Source organism: Argopecten irradians, chromosome 1, assembly GCF_041381155.1.
Source record: "Argopecten irradians isolate NY chromosome 1, Ai_NY, whole genome shotgun sequence".
In the NCBI taxonomy this organism is placed as follows: Eukaryota; Metazoa; Mollusca; class Bivalvia; order Pectinida; family Pectinidae; genus Argopecten; species Argopecten irradians.
In genome coordinates this window covers 11067520-11087771 of record NC_091134.1, presented here as the reverse complement: position 1 = coordinate 11087771, position 20252 = coordinate 11067520, and the positions used below count along the sequence as shown (strand labels likewise).

Genomic DNA, 20252 nt, shown 5'->3' with positions numbered 1-20252 from the left:
CTTTTTTTCCCATCAACGTCATTTCTAACTAAAATTTCCATTAGAAATTTTTGTTTCACAACTTCTGATTTGTCTTACTAGTTTCAATGTCCACATCATTAAAAGTTTCACAAAATGTATTCACCAGTTCCCGTAATGTATCCCACAAATTTTTTTTTTTAGTGTTTCAGCCCTACACCTCAATTCTAATGATCAATGAAATTCAAAACTAATAAAACAGAAACATAGATACTTACTCCAGGCTTCCCGCTGAGCAGCGGTCCCCAAGGGAAAACATCGCATTCTCGAGTGTCTGGCATTTGCACCTGCACTTCTCCCCCCTCCTCCTGGGGAAACTGCCCTGTAAATGAAAGAAGACACAAGATGTTTCATCTTAACGCTATTGGCCATCTAATTTGAAGTATAGTCAAACATTTTCTTGTGCCATACAGCAGATTTGGATGACACCTGAGCATTCTTCTCCACTGCCTGTAAATTACAAGAAAGAAGACACAAGATGAGAATTCATCAAAAATTAACGAAAAGAAGAAAACTATTGGCCATCAATAAGTATAGAAAATCAAACATTCTTGTGTTCTCACACTACAGCAGATTAGGCCAAAATGAACATGGAAAATTATAGTGTTGCATATATATAAAAAAATGGCCTGTGAAATGAAGTCTTTAGTAAATGGGAAATAAGTTTTCTTTACTAAGCAAAAATATATCACCTACAAATATTCTGTAAGCATACTAAATACAGAAAAAACAATTGCCAATTAAGATTAGAAGAAAATTCTAACCTTTTTATGGAGAGATGGACTTGAGGGTGGCTGATTGATCTGATGTGGACTAGGTGCAGTCTGAGCGATGGCTGGTGATCGTGCCATTGGGTGAGGCGACGGCCCTTGCGTGGTAGCAGCACTGGCAGGAATCACATTGCGTTGTCCCGTCGGTGGGATCATCTTCTGAAGATCTATTGCACCACCACCATTCTTCTCAAACTCTTTCTGCAACAGCTGAGGGTAATAAGGAACCAGGTGAGGATTTACCTGTCCATGGGCATAGGCGTTCTTCGGCCCAGCTGAATGCAGCTGTTTACGTAATTGTTCATGAATGGAGGCAGAATGGTGTGCAAGTTGTTCGTGAGCACTGGAAGGTCTTGGTGGCGGGGTATCACCGGCCTTCTGTACCTGGGAGTGTGCACTAGGTGGACGTTGAGGTGTGGCTTCACGTCCAGAGCGACTTGTTACAGCTACCTGTTGGGGAACATTTCCTGCTCTGCTTACTGACTTCAGGACCGATGTCTCTTGTTTCCCTTCACGACGACTTCGAGCTAGGTCTTGCGGCATAGCTTCAAGTTGGGCCTGGCCCTGAGCATAAAGCATTTGATTCATCATCTGAACTTGTTTGGGGTCTTTGACAGAAGACAGCACACTTGAGCTGGATGATTTAGCTGCAGTTATGATTCCAGTTGGCGGTTTTAGAATATCATGTTTAGATGTAAACGCTGATGTTGTAATAGGATGGACCACACATGTCGGCGCCGACGCTGAGGTGGAATTTGGTGCAGTTGAAACTGGTGGACGATCTGCAGACTTTTCTCCAACTTGATGTTCTGCTATATACGCTGCATTTTGGGCAGCAGCATGCAAGCTCTTCTGTTTGGATATTTCTTCTGCATGACGGTTAAAGTTGGCCATAGCGTCCTGTACTGGACGCAAGTTGTCATGGCCAGCCATCAATCCAGGATGTGCCATAGACACACTAGGAGGAGGAATTGCCTTACTGGTGGCTATACCCGATATACTAGCCATTGCAGCCTGGTGACTTGTTGGGACAGCATGGTAAGGCGATATATGCTGGGGATTTCCCGACTTGGTCAAATCAGCCTTGTCGTGATGTTCTCCCTGACGATGTGGGGTAGGTGACAATGCAATGTGTTGGCTATGTAAAACCTGTGCACGGTTCGACATCTGAGGAGGTCCGTGTAACAAGTCTATGGATTTTGTTTTCCCACCATTCAAATCTGCCATATGTGCTGCCATCTGGCTGTGAGATAGCTTCATAGACGAGGTCACAATGGCATTCGGTGGACCAGTAACTGTGCTGGGGAAACCCTCCTTGGAATGAGGCTGTCTGCCAAAGGCTAAGGTCAGGGCTGACTCACCTAAAGTAACAAGGAGAGAACCACATATACACTTCATCATCATAAATACACTTATTTATAAATTTATATGATCTGTATGCTGATCCTTTTTTAAATCTTCAATAAAAATTTATTAAACATTCATTAATTATCTAATACAAGAAATATTTTTTGTATTTCTGTGTTTATTACTTTTTAACAACTTTACTCAAATGCACTTGTATTTACAGAAAATAAGAATGATAGGTGAGATTATAATAAGAAATGTTACCTTGTTGAAATCCTTCCATGTGTCCGGCATTGACCATCGGTCGGCCTACACTGTCCATCACCATGTTGGGTGGACCATCAGATCCGTGGTTCCGGCCCTGGTAGCGCTTTTTACCATGCAACACTCCATCATTATGCTGGCCAGTCATCTCCACATCACCAAACTCAAATATTCCCTTGGAGACGTTGTCGATGATACGGTCGATGTTACTCATTGGGGTAGCAGGCGTTGCTGGTGTGATGGGCGAGTTAGTTGTTGGTGGTAGTGTTTCAGATTTGTCTGCTTTTCTGCCTCGATGGATAGGAGCAGGATGTGATGTTGATGTGGTGGTGGGAACAGTCACTTCCTGTACAGGTGGAACCGCTTTCGGCTCCACAGAGAGTACTTCCTCCACAACTGATGGTTTAGTTATGATTGTAGTCACAATCGGCGGCTTAACTGTTTGATCTTCTGACATCTTGGAGAGAGCAGACGGGTCCTGACTCTCTGCTATCTGGTACTTGGTCTGCTTTATCACGTTCTCAACCTCCTGACATTTCTTGTTAGCTTTAGTCAAGTGGCCGTCAGAGTCCATTTTATCAGCTTTGTGCCGAGTTGCTCGAGCCTCCTTGTTTGCTCGCATTACACTCGTGTTTCCAGTGTTAATGATCATTTTGATACCAGACTCTGTACTGAGGCTCCGAACTCTCGCCTCCTCTGGTCGATGTTGCTCCACTTTACCATCCGCTGAATGGTCACGTTTGTCATCCTGTTCCTGACTTTCGGCCTTCTTTCTACGTGATGGTCTTCGCCTCACAGGCTCGATCTTAGGCTCAGATTCACTAGCCTCAAAGTCAAAGACATTTGTTGGATCTACCGGCTGTACTTCTGTGTTAGACATGGGTTCTGTATCCTTAGACTCGCACTCATCTATAGGATTTGATGTTTTTCGTTTGCTGTTATCTGTGATTTCCCCATCCTTCTTCACATTTTTAGCAGTCAGTGGGAGTCTCTCAATTTTAACAACTGGACTCGGAATGTCTGCTGGTGAGTTCTGTAACTTCGGTGATGACGATTGCTTAGGAGATGTAACATTTCTCGGTGATCTTGGAGATGTCCTTGACCTGGGAGAAGTTGTTCTTGGTAAAACACCAGAATTCATTTCCTTATAGTTCTTGGGTTTTCTTCCACGACGCTGTACTCGTTTTGGTTCATTAGGATAGTTTTGATCATCCATGACCAGTCGGTTGGGGTCATAGTCAAGGTCAAGGCTATTATCGGAGAAGCCAAGAGCTGCTGGATCATTGGTATCCTCCACCGGCTGGGGAGTGTTCTGACATGTTGATAATAAATCAGATGCTTCCAATGTAACTTGTGGGTTACTAGCCTCAGTCAAGTCCACGTTTTGCTGAGCCTGTTGCTTGAGTTGTCGACGGGTGACACGTTTTTCGCCACCTTTGGGAGATTTGTTTGGTGTTACTTCCAGAGGCTGCACTGGAGGTGTTTGAACAGGTAATCCGCCCAAACTGAATGGTGGCGATACTACTGGCATTTCCCTCAGAGGATTAGCAATGTCTATCGACAACCCAGCAATATTGTCAGGTTCATTCCTCTCCTGATTCTGGGCTTGCAGCTTGTTCCTAAGGGCAAGGTTTGTTGCTGGTCCACATGTTTCCTTGTTTGGTTCTACCATGACAGGTGTAAGTACAGAAACAGCGTTAGCAGCCTTGGCGTTCACCTTGGTTGCTTTGTTCTTGCGGGCACGTGGCGTCTTTGGTTTTTTACCAGGAGTGGTGATGGGAGCGCTGGTGTCGATCATCAGCGCTCCTTCATTGTCCCCAGAATCAATAACGAGTGGTGCACTGGTATCGAGACTAAAACCTTGAGACTCGGGGAAGGGATCAGGAGTTGCCTGTGGCACTGGTTCAGGGATTTCAATCTCCTTTGGTTCCTGTGTTCCGACAGGTTCAGCATGGAATGTCATCACCGGTTCCGGTTGACTGACTTCAGTCCCTGGTGGTGGCAGTAATGATTCCACAGCAGCTGCTGTCTCTGTTTCAGATACGGTGGATACCTGTCCAGGTTGAACAAACTCTCCTGTCTTTTCATCTAATGGCAATATAGACCTTATAGCCAGTGCCATTTCATCCTCGACCTGACTAGGGACAGGCTCAACTGGTTCGTCAGGAACAGGCTTGACTGGCTCAGATTCAGGAATGTCAATATCGATAACAAGACGTGGCTCATCAATGGCAGAAAGATGTTCCAGACTAGAAACAGCAGCATCCAGAGCATCCTTGGAAACCTCTTTGGTGGTGCTGTCTTTGGGTTCACCTTCCTTCACATTGCTGTCAGTCTTACTCTCTGGTGTGTTGAGAGGCTTCAAAGGTGATAGCATAGCTGGAGGTGGGGTAATTTCCAGCGATTTAGAAACGGGAGCAGCTTCTGGTGTCTTCTGGGTGTTGGCCTCTGGAGAGTTCATTACATTGTCAAATTTGTGTTCCAAATTCTCCACTGCTGTCTCCCCACTATTCTTCTTCTTTCTTTTCTGTTTCTTCTTTGCCGATTTTGACATTTCATTGTTGGTTGGTGAGGACATTGACAGTTTATCAAGGCTATCGACTGTTTTGTCTGGCGATTTCATACCAGTAAACCTCTCCAATGCCGTGTTAATCGGAGGAAACAAGGGCTCATCAAAACTCAATACCTCATCACCACATTTGATTGAGTTCATGAATGGAGGCGTTGATTTCTTTCCATCATCTTTCTCCACATCTCCTTTCGAATGTCCTTTCATGAGATTGTCTTTCTTGTTTTTCTTTGATTTCTTTTCCTCTTTCCTTATGATTTCCATCACAAAATCCTTTTCTTTCTGTCGGTTGATCTCTGCCTCTGTTTGCTTTGTTATAGCCGAGTCCATATCTTTCAAACCAGCCGCCTTACTTATACTACATTCCAGTTCTTTAAAGCCAAAGTCCATATCTTTACCAAAGATGGAATCTTTGGGTTTCTCCGATGTTTCCTTGTCATGCTTTGTGGTGACAGGAGTCTCTGTATCAGAACAGGACAAAGACAGACTGTTGGACTTCCTCCTTTCACCACCATCCAACCGACTTTTTCTCAAATGACTAGGTGCTATGATATCCGAGTTGTCGTCATCCTCATTGAAATCAAATATATCTGCTGCAGGAGTATGACTTTTGTGTCCAGATACATTTTTGTGCGGGGTAGCTGTTTCTTGCTTTGATCCTAAACTTTCCTCAGATGCCTTTTGTTTCAAAGTATCACTCTCATTTTTGTTGTCGTGGCTATCCGAAGCAGAAGAATGAACCTTATTTGGTCCTTTCTGTTTGTTGTCATGGATTTCTGATACAGAAGAATGAATTTTATTGGGTCCTTTCTGTTTGTTGTCATGGCTGTCGGATATTGATGAATGAACTTTATTGGGTCCTTTCTGAACTTTGTTGTGGCAATCCGCTGCAGAAGGATGAATCTTATTGTGTCCTTTCTGTACAGATGAGTCGGACAATGTAGGAGGTGGAATGTCTGGTGAACTAAACATACTGCTTTTATCCTTTGGTGTAGAATCTGGTTTCTCGCCAGTGTTGCTAACTTTACCAGATTTGGCCTTGGCAGAGGAGGCCTGATTTTGGTCATCCTTGGTGGTTTTATCCATTGCTTTCTTGGTGGCTTCTGTGTGGCGAAGATAGGCATCAAACAAAGGAGGTTCATGGTAAGGGGTGGAGCCAAACAGAGGCTCTCTGTTGCTGTCAGTATCAGGAAACAGCCTCTCTACCTCAGACTTATCTTGTTGGCTTTCTTTTTCAGTTTTTGTATTGACTACATCCAAATCATTATGAACCACTCCACTTTTACCTTCATCAGCTGAAACATTAGGAGGCTCATTTGAAATATCCTCCACATATTTGTTGAAATTACCAAAAATGTTGTTAACTTTCTTCTTTTCCTTCTTATGACTACCCTCTTCCTTCATGCCTTTTTCCTTCTTTTCCTTTTTGCTCTTTTTGGATTCTGAGCCTTCTTTCTTGTCTTTCTTCTTCTTTTTGCCCTTTTTAATTTTCCCAGATTCTCCAGTGAGTGGGTCTGCTGGAGTAGTTCCTGTCTGACTGATGTCATCCATCGCTGAATGCCAGTTTGCAAAAAGACCCATTCCTTTTTGCGAGTCGTGTGTGGTATCTGTTGCGACACTGTCCTCCACTCCTGCTGAAAGATCGTAGCCATCCATAACACTACACTCCGCAGCTATCTCCGTTTCAGAGAAGTGTATGGCTTGGTCTGTGCTGGTATCAGAGTTATCTTTCTTGGAGAAATCATCTCTGGTGACATCAATACTATCTCTGGTTGTACTAGCACTCTCCAGTGACAGGCTCTTCTCCAACATTGATGTGTTTTCCTTTCCCTTTTTAGATGACTCATTTTTATCCTTTTTCTTCTTTTTACCTTCTTTCTTGTGCCCTTTCGCCTTTTCTGTTGATGATTGTTGTATTTTCTGTAAGTCGACCGAGTCGGACTTTTTATGTTTATCTGAGCTAGAGCCATGTTTCAGGTTATTGGGAGACTCGGAAATCTCTGACTGAGAACTTATAAAATCCTCCATCTTGGCAAACAATCCAAAGGATTCTTCTTTCTTTTCTGCTTGTTTTCCGATTTCTAATTTCCCCTCGGACACAAGTATGTTCTCCTTTTTCCCAGATTCTTTGGCACTTTTCTCTTTCCGATTGAAGCTTGTGTCCTCAAGCTCCAGTTCCGACATAGTTTGTGCTCTGACCAAATCAATATAGCCAGCATGTTTCATTTCCTCGGTATTGTCCTCATCACTTTCTGATGGTAACAGACTAAGAGGATGAGCCTTTCCTTCTTTGTTTTGTTTCTGCTTGGTCTTCTCTTTCAGACTCTTCTTGTTGTTACTGACACTAACTGGTCTATGCTCCTCATCCATCTCACTTCCAGATGTGGACGAGAAAATTTTACGCTTGGGCAGCTTTTTCTCATCCTTTTTATTTTTAAGTTTCCCTGGCGGTTTCTTGGGTTTGAGGTCAAAGTTGATGTCGCTGTCCTCATCCTTATCGTCAGAAGTAAAACTGAGAGTAGACTTTCGTTTTGTGTTGACTTTCTTTGCTGATACTGGTTGCTTTTCTTTCTTTGAAGCTTTGATAACTTTCACTTTCTTTGAGGAAATGTCCTCAGAGCTCTCAGTTGACAATTCCTTCTTTTTAATATTTTCTTTCTTTGAACTGGAAAGGTCAATATCTCTAAATGGAGGATTGGAGTATTGCTCCTCTTCTTCAGAGTCAGATGAATAAATGTCCAAAATGGAGGCCTTCTTGCCTTGCTGAAAGCCTCTGCCTTTCACCTCCTTTGTCCCAGATTTCTGAAGAGACTTCAGGAAGAACTGGGGATCCTCTTCCTCGTTATCGGACGATGACATTGAACTATCAAATATGGTGTTCTTGCGTTTACCACGAGCTTCATTTGTAGATGTTTTCTTTTTCCTTGGAACAACAGGTTCATCGTCATCTTCCGATGTGAATGTACAATCATCTGAGTCGTCACTATGCTTATTTTTCTTTTTCCGTCTTTGCTTGAAGTTATCCATTTTCTTCTTCATATCATCCATCTCCTTCTCTTTGTTGACCCTTGTATTTGACCTTCTCTTGACCTTGTCATACATGGACACATAGGGTCCAGCCCACTCTGCCCAGTTGAAATCATCGACTTCCTCAGCAGGCTTTTTCTCAGCAGATTTGTCTGAATTATCAGATTTGTCTGATTTATTAGATTTATCTGATTTGTCTGATTTGTCCGATTTATCCACTTTCTCCAGCTTGCTACTAGACTTTTCTACTTTCTCTGAAGATTTCCCTTCTGAGATATCTTTAGATTTTGGAGTCTTGTTCTTCTTTGGTTTATCAGAGTCACCTTTAGGAGGTGGCTTGCTATTTTCAGTGTCTGGCTTTAAGGCATTGTTTTTATCCTTATTTTTCTTCCCGACAGAAAGTTTGTGGGATTTGTCCTTTTTCCCTTCTTTTTTGTTGTCAGAGCCAAAATCTTCATTTTCAGATTTACGTTCAATGCTACTACACTTGACACTGGATTTTTTATCCGAGCGTTGTTTCTCTGTACTTTTGTGATCAGATTCGTTCACTTTTCCGTCATGCTGTTCAGAAGATTTTCCGTCCTTCCCTTTGTCTCCTTTATTATCAGACTCCTGCTTTTTGCTGTCTTTGTTTTTGTCAGAGGAATCAGAGGACTTACTCTTATTAGAACTATGGTGCTCTGTTGATTTCGACTTCTCCACTTTTGTATCCTGATGACTGCTACCTTTCCCCTCGCCCTTTGACTGGTTGTTCTTATCCTTGTGATATTTGTCTTTATCCTTATCGTTCCCACTTGGTTTTTCTTTACAGGTCGATTTGTCCGTGGAACTCACTTTTGGTTTCCCTTCCTCCTTTTTCGGTTTCACATGACTCGATAACTTTGTTTTGTCCTTGTGTTTTGTCAGGTCTCCTTCAGCACTAGATGATGACTCTTTTGGTTTCACAGTGTCCGTATCCTTAGCAACACTTTGCTCCTTGCTCTTACTAACCTCAGCGTCCTTGGTAACTGCCTTGTCTTTGGTCTGACTGGACTCACCCTCCTTTGTTTTCACTTTGTGTTTAGACCCATCGCCTGACTTGTGTTTGGACTCTGACGGTTTGTCCTTGTGCTTGGCGTCACCTTTGTGTTTGCTGACATCAGTAGCAGGTTTATCCTTGTGCTTTCCAACATCACTGCTAGCACTTTTGTCTTTATGCTTGCTTGAATCGCCCTGTGTTTTATCTTTATGTTTATGTGAATCACTGCCTGTTTTATCCTTATGTTTGCCGTCAGATGACTTATGCTTGGAAGAATCACTTGTTTTAGGCTTAGTTTTGACTGAGCCAGCCTGTTTTTCAGGACTGGGTTTGGGGTCCTTTGGTACGGCCACTGAGGACTCTCCTGCTTCTTTTCCCTTGGTGATGCTAGTTGAATCCTTTACAGGATCTTTCGTCGATTCCTTGGTGGTTTTACTGGAATGTGCTGTCTGGCCTTCCTTTTTCTTTGCGGAGTGACCGGACTGACTAGATGTTTTTTCAGAAGGTGTTTCTTTGTTAGGTTGACTAGAGTTGCTTTCCTTATGGCCATCTTTTGACTTGGCCTTTTCTGAATGTGAGGAATCTGTTTCTGTGGGTTTTGGTGTTCCCTCCACTTTGTTGGCGGTCTTATCATCTTTACTGGGTTTTGTAGATGAATGGTCTTTACTTTTCTTACTATGCCCTTCCTTGTTCTGTTTATCTTTGGATTTCTCATTTTTAGAAGATTTATGCTTGTGTGACGAGGTTTCTGCATTTTTGTCCTTCTTAGCTGTTGCATTGTCCTTGACCTTGTCGTCCTTGACCTTGTCATCCTTGACCTTGGATGACACAGATTTAGAGGACTTTCCACTACCACCGGCTTTATCTTTATCTTTGTCTTTTTTCTCGCTCTTATCTTTATCATGATTCACACTGTTAATTTCTCCATCTGAATTCTCTTTTTTCTTGTTCTCCTTGTTTTTATCTTTCTTTTCCTTATCTTTCTTTTCCGTGATAACTTCAGTTTTATTTTTGACTGGCGTATTATTACACTCCTCAACCGTCATTTTAGGTTTCTTTACCTCGGGTGATTTAGATGCGTCTTCAGTTTTAACCTCCTGTAGCATAGGTTCAGTCTTTAATGTCATATCATCAATTTTCACACTGTTGTCCATCGTATGGTCTTCTATATTAGCTTTTCTTTTCCCTAATGTTGATAAATCCGCCTGATCAGAAGTTAATATCCCCCCTACAACAGATGTCTCTAATATAGAAACATCTTTTACATCGGCAATCAGTGCAACATCAGTTGAATCATTGGTCGGTTCACTATAAGATGTTTGTTCTTGAATAAAGTCCTTATTGTCTTTTTCATCTTTCACATTAGCACATGGTTTCGAATCCACTATATCTGATGAAGTATTAAAATTGTCACTAAAAGATGACTCCTCTATCGATGGTTTGATCAACCTGTCTTCAGAGTCATTATGTAAATGTGGATTTTCCTCTAAAGAATTAGCAACTGTTGAGGAATCATTTGTTGGTTGATCATGACTCGACTGACCAGTAAAAGACGTGGTCAGTCGGGGACTGTCTGAACACTTTAACACAGAGATATTGTCCTCAATGAAGGGTGGTTGAGACATAGAATGGGACTGATGGAAGTTGGACGATGTAAAACTTGGCGAGTCTGTTACACTAGCTGAGGACGTTTCTGGAAACGTATCCTCAAAATTGTCAAGTTCATTGGGACACAAATCATCCGTGGGAGGTGGAGTCTGTGTTCCATCGTATGGGTTAGTTGTGGACGGGGATGGTACCTCGCCTGATAAAACACTACCAGGCGCGGCAAATGGACTCCGAGGGGAAGAGTTGGGTGAAGGACTCATAAATGGAAGATGGGTAGCTTGCTGGTTTGCCATATTGGTATTAACAGATAAGGTTGGAAATGAAGCTGCACCAGCTGAGCCCAGCCTCCCAGCTAATGACTGCGGTAATGTTGATAGTGGCATTTCCTTCGCGGCTGCCTTGGTCCGTATCATTCCACTTTTAGGATTTTCGTCAGTATTCACAAGTACAGATTTGGGGCAATATTTTTCATTAATTTGCTCCAATCTACGAGTGTCTTGATCAAATATACTACTACGTGATAAAACGGTTTTCACAATTTCTGATGGCTCCACCTTTGAATCACTTGATAAAGATCCAGTAGAATCCTGCTTTTTATGGCGCTTGTACTTGGAATACCGATCTGTATTTGGTACAGGTGCGGCAGCGGAGAGGGAAGGTATACTTATCGCTGTGAGCTGGTCAGGTAGTTTATTAGGAGGATTAGGGGCAGGCCGACTCATTTTCTCATCTAACCTGCGTATTCTCTCCTCTATTGATAAATCATCCAAACATGTTTCTGTCGCCTCCATCCCATCCTCCTGACACCCATCACTGTCCGATAACTTATCCTCCTCCTTCTTAACCTTTTCCAGTTCATTTTCACTTACAGAAGCGGACACCACAGCTGACTGTGAGCCTTCATCCTCTGGTGGGAAGTAATTATTAGTGTCAATTTTAGGTAAGCCTTGAGACTCCCCAGAGTTAGAATCACTTGGGGACATTTGTGGTGAGTGGCTTTTACTGCCACTACTAGGAGGTGAAAAGCATGGAGAGTCATTGTTCTTGGGTGATCCTAAATGAAGAGGTTGATTCATTAAAGGACGTGTATAACTAGCGAAGCGTGGCAGAGGTAGTGACAATAGCTCCTCCTCGTGGGGGCGCTGTTGACGTGGATCTTTTAAGTCTAAATTTGGTAATAAATCGTCCCCTAGAGGAATAATTATACACTGATGTTCTTCTTTGTGACCTCTATTCACATTAACCTGACTGTCCGATTCCGATAATTTTTTTGTTGAACTTTTCTTTCTGGATGAACTTGTTCCCATTCCTTCACTAGCTGACAAGTCTGATTCACTGTATCTATAATGATCCAGAGATTGTGCCACAACAGGTGTCCGTGGCGAAGAGTGACCACTCGACAGTCTCCTTAGCGACACAATGGAGTCTGTACGATTAAACCCTTTGCCAGCTTCCTCATTATCACTACTGGCGTGCTCATCATCCTCACCACGTTTTGTTCGATATGACCTTTGCTGTTTTAAACCAATCTCATCAGGTCCATCATATTTTTTGCGTTTTTTCATGATGAAACCTGAAGGAATCTCCCTTGGAGATAATAACATCCCCGCTTCCTCGCTCTCACTATCGTAACCTATCACAGATTTGCTGGTTTTCATATCCTTATGTCCATCCTCTATCACATTTTGTTCCTCACGTTTACGGAAAGCTTCCATCTGCTTTCTATAACTTTGTGTGCTGTCCACTTTATATGTCTCTGGGTAATCCAGCGAATGCGAGCCCTTGCGGGCTGGTATTATCACACTTCCAAGCCGTTGTCCTGCCTTACCCTGCCGGGGGTCGAGGCGCGGACGTTTTGTCACTACTTTACGTGTGTCCTCAATGTCTGCAGATTCATTATCACTAGTACTGCCCTCATTCTCCAACTGATTCAGCTTCTCCAGAAGCTGCAGTTTTTCATGTTGGAGTTTTGTAAGTTCTCCTTCTGTGAGAGAGCCGTGTTCTGACTCTGTACTTGCAGATGAACTTGGGCTACTATGATTACCTGAAGATTCTTTATGTCTACCAGACATTTTGTCACTAATTTCTTGCACTTTCTGGAATAAGTCTCGCTTAAATTCTGCATGTGTACGACCACGACGCTGATCAAATTTGATATCATATTGTCCATGAAATGTGTCGTCATATGAGCGTTTTTTCACCAATCTACCCTCCGAGCGTATAACCACTGGCTCTTTTCTATTGGGGTAAGTTGAACGTATTTCCTGAATATCGGCTTCACTTATGTCAAAGTCATCCATTTTTCCCGATTTTGATTTATAATCCAAGTTATGATGTTGTGAACCTTCGGTATCCATTTGAGTTGGATCCTGAGAATCTTCCAGTTCATCCCCTAGAGGTGTAGGTGGGGTATGTTTACCAAAGTTTTCCTTGTGTTGTCGTCCATACGAGGGTGATCGACTCCAGCTACGACCCTCAGGAGAGTAATGTCCATATTCTCCTGTGGGACTTTGCTCTTTATCACGACCAGGAATATATCGTTCTTGGTTAAAGTATTTGTCCTCTGGGCGGCCTTTGCCACCAAACTCATATCGTAAATCCTCATGGTAGCCAGAAGCACGATCACTTCCCGGACTCTCACTACGATAATCCAGAGAATATCTGTCTTTGTAAGGGCGTTCCGAGTACCGGCCATCTTTACTGTTCCGCCGGTACAACTCTGGGTAAGGATCATCAGAATACTGACTAGGGCTTTGGCTACCGCCAGCCTCGCGACGTTCACGCTGACTGTGACTGTATGCTCGTAGGTCCTGCTCGAATGAATCTTCGCCTCCCTCTGAGTATGGTGTTCCAGTACTACCAGGTCCACCACTACCCTGGGGGTAGTCCTCGTACGATCTGAAACATCAAAGGTCAAGGTCAGAGACAAGAAATCTCAAATATCTTGGTCAGTAACAAAATACTAATAAAAAAATATGTCAAAAACATACAAACTAGGTTCAATAATGCATTGATCAATATATTTTCAATTTTAGGTCAAACTTTTGCCTGCTTTACCATTGGCTGAATAAAACTTGACGAATGAAAGAGCTTTGCATAAAAGAAATTCTAGAAATCTTTCACACAAATCCTTTAGAATTTCTTAAAATTAAATACAGAATCTCTTCAATGAACCAATAATTTTGGCCCAGTATTTAGAGTTTTGGGAGAGCTACACACCTCTGCCTCCTGAAGCCTTCCTCTGTGAAGTTTTCCTTGTTGAAGGCCTGGCCCCGGCCTCGGAAGGACGCACTACCACGGTGGTAGCCACGCAGACGTCGGTTGTTACCAAATGGTCGGAAGTTACCTCTTGTTCTGAATAAAATCAAATACACAACAATTAGTGATTCACTTTAAACTTCTCTTTTTGCCCTATCACAAGAAGTATAGAATTTATAGACCTTTGGAAGTTATTTTTCATATATGATATCCTATGGCTTTATATGTATGTGCACAAAGTTAGTAACACAAACAGGTTCTGATTATTTCATATTTTTGTCACAATTTGTTTTATATATATAATCCCTATAGATAGAGATGGAAACACCACATTTCTTCCTCTTCACATGTTATTGATAAGTCTTTTTGATTCTGTTCATTCTTGTGAAATGTCCTTACCTGCCCCCACTGCTTCCAGCTCCTGCTGATGCTGTTGTCCCTCCGGCCCCCGTGGATCCACTAGTGCCCCCCTCAGGCCATTGATTTCCTTCTGACCCCTGTGGCCGATTATTGATCCAGCCTCGCCTTTCATCAGGTCTCTGACCTGGTTGAAGCTGTCCGGATTTCTCCATTTTCTCAAAAAATCTATTCTGACAGTCTCTACTGGCAAAGTCCGTCTAAAACACAAATAAGTACCATATTTACTATAAAACATAATCACAGCCATGAGATTGTATACAGGAACAACCATTATATCATTTCACCTAAAAATCAATGAACATTTTTTTCCCAAAACTGATATCTAATTATTTTTTGTTGAGAATTCATATATTCAACTGAAGCAACTTTTTTTTTCGAGAAAATTAATATGAATTCGGAACTCCATAAACAGTAGATAACTTTTATATTTACCATGATTTTTTTCCCATTAAGTATTCGGTTACGCATTTCATTCAGGGCAAACTGTGCAGCATCTATATTAGTGAAGAACACCAATGCTTTTCCTCCATTCTTATCGATAATGCCATGGCTGACATTGCCGTAGCGACTGAATTGGCGACATAGGAAACTCTCCGAGACGGTGTCCGCCAGATTGTCCAACCAGATACAGTTTGTCGGCATACTCTTTCCAAACCCAAGCTGAAAAAGCAAACAATACCAAATAAGCATTTTTCATTGCTTTAGATTCTAAAATCACAAGTATAAATCAGGTCATCGATTTTCTGCTTTTCACTACAGAAAAATTCAGGAAAATTTCTACAATGACATATATATGGGAATATAAAGCTAAGGATGTTTGTACCTTTATCTTCATCGAGCCGATAGTTTGTCCTTCTAATTCCTTTAGAGCCTTCACCACACTGGATATATCAGCATACTGTACAAACGCATACGCCGACACAGCCCCCTGTCGCTTCACATCAATATCCTGAAATGCACATCAGCACCAATCACAAGCTAAATCATTTCTTAAGCTATATATGTCAAGTGTTTCTTGATCATTTTTTGCCTCGCATAAATACTTTTCCATCAGGCTTATCATGAAATGATGTAAAATCAGGATATTTTGGCAGTTTTAGCTGGAGTTTTCTAATAAAGTCACTTTTTTGGGTCCCAGGATTTCAATTGCAATAACTACTATATATAGATACTTTGAAATTAACACTATGAGAATTTCATAAGAGAAAATTTATATTTGATCATTAAACAAAAATTACTTACAATGATTTCTCCATATTCACCAAATCTGTCGCGAAGTTCTTGCGTAGTAATATCTTTCTCTAGGTTTCCAACGAATAACGTTCGTGTGGCTTTCGGATGATACTCATCAAGTTCGGCCTCTGGCGGTCGAAATTCATTATCCTCTGTATCGGCTGAAAATATCATCAAACATAAATAAATTTAAGTCTCGCCACAAACATACAAAACAAGACCAAAATATCAATTGAAGAAAACATGTCAACGCCATCCCTACTACAGGTCTAAAGATATATTACAGCCATCCCTACCACAGGTCTAAAGATATATTACAACCATCCCTGATATATTACAGCCATCCCTACCACAGGTCTAAAGATATATTACAAGGTGTCGTTAAAGAATAAACCAACCAATTATCACGTTGATCAAACAACTGTAGAAATATTCTCAACAGTTTGTCTCTACAGTTTTACTGTCAAGTCATATATAGCATCTACAGGTGGGCAGTTTCCTGTTACAGCCAGAGTATCACAGGTCTAAAGATATATTTCAGCCATCCCTACCACAGGTCTAAAGATATATTTCAGCCATCCCTACCACAGGTCTAAAGATATATTTCAGCCATCCCTACCACAGGTCTAAAGATATATTACATCCATCCCTACCACAGGTCTAAAGAATATAACTGTCCACACCATCCCTATACCATACATTATCATACAGTACAATATTTAACTGTCCACACCTCACCTATACACCATACATTACATACCAGTACAATATATTAACTGTACAATCACCTACCTATACCTATACATTATCATACCAGTACAATATTTAACTGTCCACACCTCACCTATACCATACATTATCATACCAGTACAATATTATAACTGTCCACACCTCACCTATACCACATTATCATACCAGTACAATATTTAACTGTCCACCCTATACCACACATCTAACCAGTACAATATTTAACTGTCCACACCTTACCTATACCATACATTATCATAAAGTACAATATTTAACTGTCCACACCTCACCTATACCATACATTATCATACCAGTACAATATTTAACTGTCCACACCTCACCTACATCTAATACATTATCATACCAGTACAAATATTAACTGTCCCTACACAGTCACCTATACCATACATTATCATACCAGTACAATATTTAACTGTCCACACCTCACCTATACCATACATTATCATACCAGTACAATATTTAACTGTACACACCTCACCTATACCATACATTATCATACCAGTACAATATTTAACTGTCCACACCTCACCTATACCATACATTATCATACCAGTACAATATTTTAACTGTCCACACCTCACCTATACCATACATTATCATACCAGTACAATATTTAACTGTACACACCTCACCTATACCATACATTATCATACCAGTACAATATCTAACTGTCCACACCTCACCTTTACCATACATTATCATACCAGTACAATATTTAACTGTCCACACCTTACCTATACCATACATTATCATACCAGTACAATATTTAACTGTCCACACCTTACCTTTACCATACATTATCATACCAGTACAATATTTAACTGTCCACACCTCACCTATACCATACATTATCATACCAGTACAATATTTAACTGTCCACACCTCACCTATACCATACATTATCATACCAGTACAATATTTAACTGTCCACACCTCACCTATACCATACATTATCATACCAGTACAATATTTAACTGTCCACACCTCACCTATACCATACATTATCATACCAGTACAATATTTAACTGTCCACACTTCACCTATACCATACATTATCATACCAGTACAATATTTAACTGTCCACACCTTACCTATACCATACATTATCATACCAGTACAATATTTAACTGTCCACACCTCACCTATACCATACATTATCATACCAGTACAATATTTAACTGTCCACACCTCACCTATACCATACATTATCATACCAGTACAATATTTAACTGTACACACCTTACCTATACTGTACATTATCATACCAGTACAATATTTAACTGTCCACACCTCACCTATACCATACATTATCATACCAGTACAATATTTAACTGTCCACACCTTAACTATACCATACATTATCATACCAGTACAATATTTAACTGTCTACAAATACAACTTTCCACATCACAACTATATATATCTCCAGACTGAACATAACAGTATACCCTCCAATGCTTCAGTTTATACTAGAGATGATTTTTTTAACCCATACCCATATGCGAACTTTCCATATCTATCTTTTATATATAAAAATTTATTTTTCATTTCCTAATATATGTATAATGAGCACTAAATGTGTCATCTTGCATCGAATTACTGTGAAATCAGCCCCTTCTTTATTCAGGGGATGAGGATATAAATGTGAATTACCTATGCCTTCGTGTGACTGGACTTTGATTCTCGCTCCAAAGAAGGTTTTATCGAGGCTTGCTTCATGCGCCTTCTCCGCATCCTCTGCCCTGTAAGGTAGAACATCAGAAATCAGACATATGGTAAGACATTCTAAGTACTGTCAAAAATTAATATTAACGTAACTACCTATCTCTTGAACCCCAAAAATATCCCTCGGAACATAAAAAGAAGGTCTCAAAGCATATAAACTGTCTCTTACGTTCTTACAAAGGGAGGTAAGTGACCAATGTATTATCTAATGCTTACTTTTTAAAGCTAACAATAGCGTAGCGATCTTCATTAGCCCCGGCCACTTGTACAGCATTCACTTTCCCGTATTTCTTATACTCATGGAACAAGCCATCCCTCAAACTCGTATCTGCAACATAAAAAACAAAACTTATCATAACAGTTGGAAAAGCGTTGGTAGGAAGCACGTATAATATCAACTGACTTAATCCGATAGATTCTACTTCAAGGTAATCTTTTGACTTTTTCCACCAAACAGACAAACGTACCACTGGAGCGAAGTGGCAGAGCAGTAATGCATATGCCATGGGGTCGCTTGTCGAGGGGATCCCTTTCTGTGGATTTGTCACTCCCTGATGAGTCTTGGGACTCCGTACGGTGGGATTTGGCCTGAGGGGGAATTGTTGCTGTTGAGGGTAACTGGTGATGTCGTGGACTGCTGCGGCCACTACTCCGACTACTGTAAAAGTGCATTCAGTAAGAGATGATATACAGTATTCCACATCGACAGATACAAATACTTTGGCAATTACTTCCACAAATAACCTTTAATTCATTTGTTGTTAACACTTTGAATGCCTATATAGCATGTAGCATACTTAACCATTGCTTTAAGCTATCCAGTTACTGTGTGTATTGCCCTTGGGCTATACAAATTTTGACATAAAAAGATGTGTTATGCGGGCTATCTGCCGGTGCTGGCTATCGGTCAAAATTTATTTGGAAAACGCCTGATTTTTTGCTTCCCCTGGGCTATACCTCATTGCAGGTAATACACAGGAAATTACAGTAGTACTTTGATTATGGCCTATTTAAATCTGATTTCTTATGCATTTTACCAGAAGTTCCCAAGTTAGTGAGGTGCTAATATAGTGATCTATAGACTGCGTCTTTACCTCCGACAAACTTACCTTCGCGAATCAGAGCCAGAATCACTACTCCCAGACGATGATCGACTGTAACTGCTACTACTGCTGCTTGACCTAGAATTTGACCTTGATGTATGTTGTTTTCGTGTGGAACTGTGTCGACTAGACCGAGATGTTGAATGTGTTGGAGAGGACTGTGTTTTAGAACGCTCAAATGTTGAATCTCGTGACTCCATTGGGGAATGATCAAATGACCTATGACCTTCCATGTGGCGTGATCCAAACTGTCTCTGACCATGATTTCCCCTGAAAACATAACAAAATGCATGTACCATATAACAGTTTGAGAAAATTTGAAATCTGTTTCTCGTAATTACTTAAATTCACAAAGTATAGTGGAGCATAATATCTGTCGGAGTAAAATATTATCTCTCCCTGTTACAGTGTGAAATAATATCTCTCCCTGTCACAGTGTAAAATAACATCTCTCACTGTAACAGTATAAAATAATATCTCTCCCTGTTAAGGAGTAAAATTATTTCTCTTTAATGGCATGGAGACTTAACAAAAAGGATAATTTGTTATAATCAACTTATTCAGGTTAACATTATATACATATTCGTAAGCAAGTCAAAATCGATCACTTAAGCAAAAAACAAAATTAATTAATTTCTTGCTTTCCACAAATATTTTTTAAGGGTTACACATACTTGAATCCTCCTCTGAAGAAGCGTTCTCTTGGGCGTCCACGTGTCTGGTTCTGTCCATTCTCGTTGAAGGGTGGAGGAAATCTGTTTTCAAACTGGGCGGGGTCTCTGGTGCCCGCCCCACTACTGTAGTAATCTCTGTTATCGTATCCAGTCTCTCCCTCCTCAGTTCTACAACACAGTCAAAAACATCAAAGTCGTGCAGCAATAAAAAGCCCACCATTACTCCAGGCTGTATAGGGATATGTGCAGTAAACAATATAATACAAATTCTGTATATTTTCATACCAGGACCAGTTTCCATGTTCATTTATTGATTACCGGTATTTTTGTATATTTTGTCTCTTTCTAAAAATTGTTCATTTCTTAATTGTTTGTTGCAAACTGTTGTATAAATGGAACTCAAAATAAATGTATCTTTTTCTTCTACATCTGAAGACCAGTATTTGCTGG

The 20252-nt window shown here is 40.9% G+C and overlaps 1 protein-coding gene across 1 annotated transcript in view; it reads right to left on the bottom strand.

The window, feature by feature from the left end:
* Positions 1-20252, bottom strand: part of LOC138317516 (protein split ends-like) — a 51401-nt gene that overhangs the window by 6701 nt on the left and 24448 nt on the right. The window contains exons 3-16 of the mRNA XM_069259251.1: positions 19803-19970; positions 19135-19398; positions 18493-18683; positions 18242-18353; positions 17954-18042; positions 15542-15693; positions 15123-15248; positions 14732-14959; positions 14279-14496; positions 13841-13975; positions 2400-13519; positions 783-2149; positions 415-468; positions 237-288 (exon numbers count right to left, since the gene is read on the bottom strand). Coding sequence (XP_069115352.1) covers positions 237-288; positions 415-468; positions 783-2149; positions 2400-13519; positions 13841-13975; positions 14279-14496; positions 14732-14959; positions 15123-15248; positions 15542-15693; positions 17954-18042; positions 18242-18353; positions 18493-18683; positions 19135-19398; positions 19803-19970 — 14276 coding nt within the window. The remainder of the gene's footprint in view (positions 1-236; positions 289-414; positions 469-782; positions 2150-2399; positions 13520-13840; positions 13976-14278; positions 14497-14731; positions 14960-15122; positions 15249-15541; positions 15694-17953; positions 18043-18241; positions 18354-18492; positions 18684-19134; positions 19399-19802; positions 19971-20252) is intronic.